We start from the raw sequence: 1,320 nt of genomic DNA, 5'->3' as shown, positions 1-1,320 counted from the left end.
TCCACACTTGGGTGGTTGGGTGGATGGGTCCATGAGTGGGTGGGTGGGTGGATGGATGGATGGATGGCTCTTTCCTGGAGCCAGGATGTGGGGATCCTCACATGCCCACATTACTGTCTGGCCCTAGCAGAGCCCTTGCTAGTTATGAGCCGGCTTCCTCACCTGTAAAATAGGCTTGCTGCATGCTCTGCCACAGTGTCAGGGTTGGCTCTCATTGGTGTCCTCTCTAACCACTCCATCCTCTGGCTACCCTGGCCTTGGTGTGGTACAGGAGTGAGATGCTGTGGAAGCAAGCTCGAGAAGAAGACAGCGTGGTGCTGATGGACATGGCCTCCCCCGAAGCAGGGAATGGGTGTTCCTATGGGAGCACAGCCCAAGCCTCAGAGGTATCCTTGACCCTAGGTGTTGTGCCCACCCTTCCTCCTCCTCTCTGGCCTTTGAGCCATGAGGCTTCTGTGTGCTGTGTGATTTGGGAGGTCTCCCATCCCAGTCAGGACTTACCTATACTCTTGCCCTGTCTTAGAACCCTTGAAAAGTGGATACTGCATCCAGATGCACCCCCAGCTCTGGATGACAAGGGGACAGATGTCTCCTTGACACACAATCAAGTCACCATTCACCTCCCTCAGACTTGAAGGGGAAGGCTCAGGGGAAGGGAGAGAAGACAACGATAGGACCAAGGTCTAGGGTTTGATCCCTCTCTGCCAGAACCACTGTGATATTAGCCGTGGAATACAGAATACCCATTTACACTCCACAGACCCAAAGCTAAACAGGAAGGAAGGCATAGGGAGGATGCTGGAATCTCACTTAAGCAGGGGAAATAAAATAGTCATAAGGGGCAGATGAGGGAGGGAACTGGGTAAAAGAGGGGATCAGGAGGGGAGTGGGGGATTCAGGGTCAGGTGTGGGGAAGGACAGGAGGGATGGCCAGATGATCATGAGAATGAATGGAAATCTGCAACTGACATGGGTGGGGAGGTGGGGGGCATCTCCAGGATCTGACAGACACCTGGGCTAAGGGAGGCCACATGGCATATTTTCTGTGGATGTGAGGAACGCAGGGTGAGTGACCCATGGGTTCTGATGCACCCAAAGGCCTGTAAAGACCGGAAGACAGGTAGCAGGTGCACAGGGCAGCCACACCCTGGGTGTTTTGCTACCTCCACACTTTCTCTTCTGGAAATGGAAAGGTGCTTGTAACCAGTCTCTTGTCCATTCTGCATCTAACAATTTGTCAAAAGAGCAGCTCATGATGGGGACTCGCTCCTGCTAGGAGGAAAAGAAAGAGGAGAAGGAGGGATAGGAGGAGGAGGAGGA

The 1,320-nt window shown here is 53.5% G+C and overlaps 1 protein-coding gene across 1 annotated transcript in view; it reads left to right on the top strand.

Moving 5' to 3' along the window:
• Nucleotides 1-278: 278 nt before the first annotated feature.
• Nucleotides 279-1,320, top strand: part of Ano7 (anoctamin 7) — a 27,006-nt gene continuing 25,964 nt past the window's right edge. The window contains exon 1 of the mRNA XM_028755370.1: nt 279-386. Within this exon, the coding sequence (XP_028611203.1) occupies nt 279-386 (108 nt within the window). The remainder of the gene's footprint in view (nt 387-1,320) is intronic.

The sequence above is a fragment of the Grammomys surdaster genome, unplaced genomic scaffold (assembly GCF_004785775.1).
Source record: "Grammomys surdaster isolate TR1022 unplaced genomic scaffold, NIH_TR_1.0 126059, whole genome shotgun sequence".
Classification (NCBI taxonomy): Eukaryota; Metazoa; Chordata; class Mammalia; order Rodentia; family Muridae; genus Grammomys; species Grammomys surdaster.
Note: the sequence above shows the minus strand (reverse complement) of the source record. Positions and strands in the feature narration are given on the sequence as shown.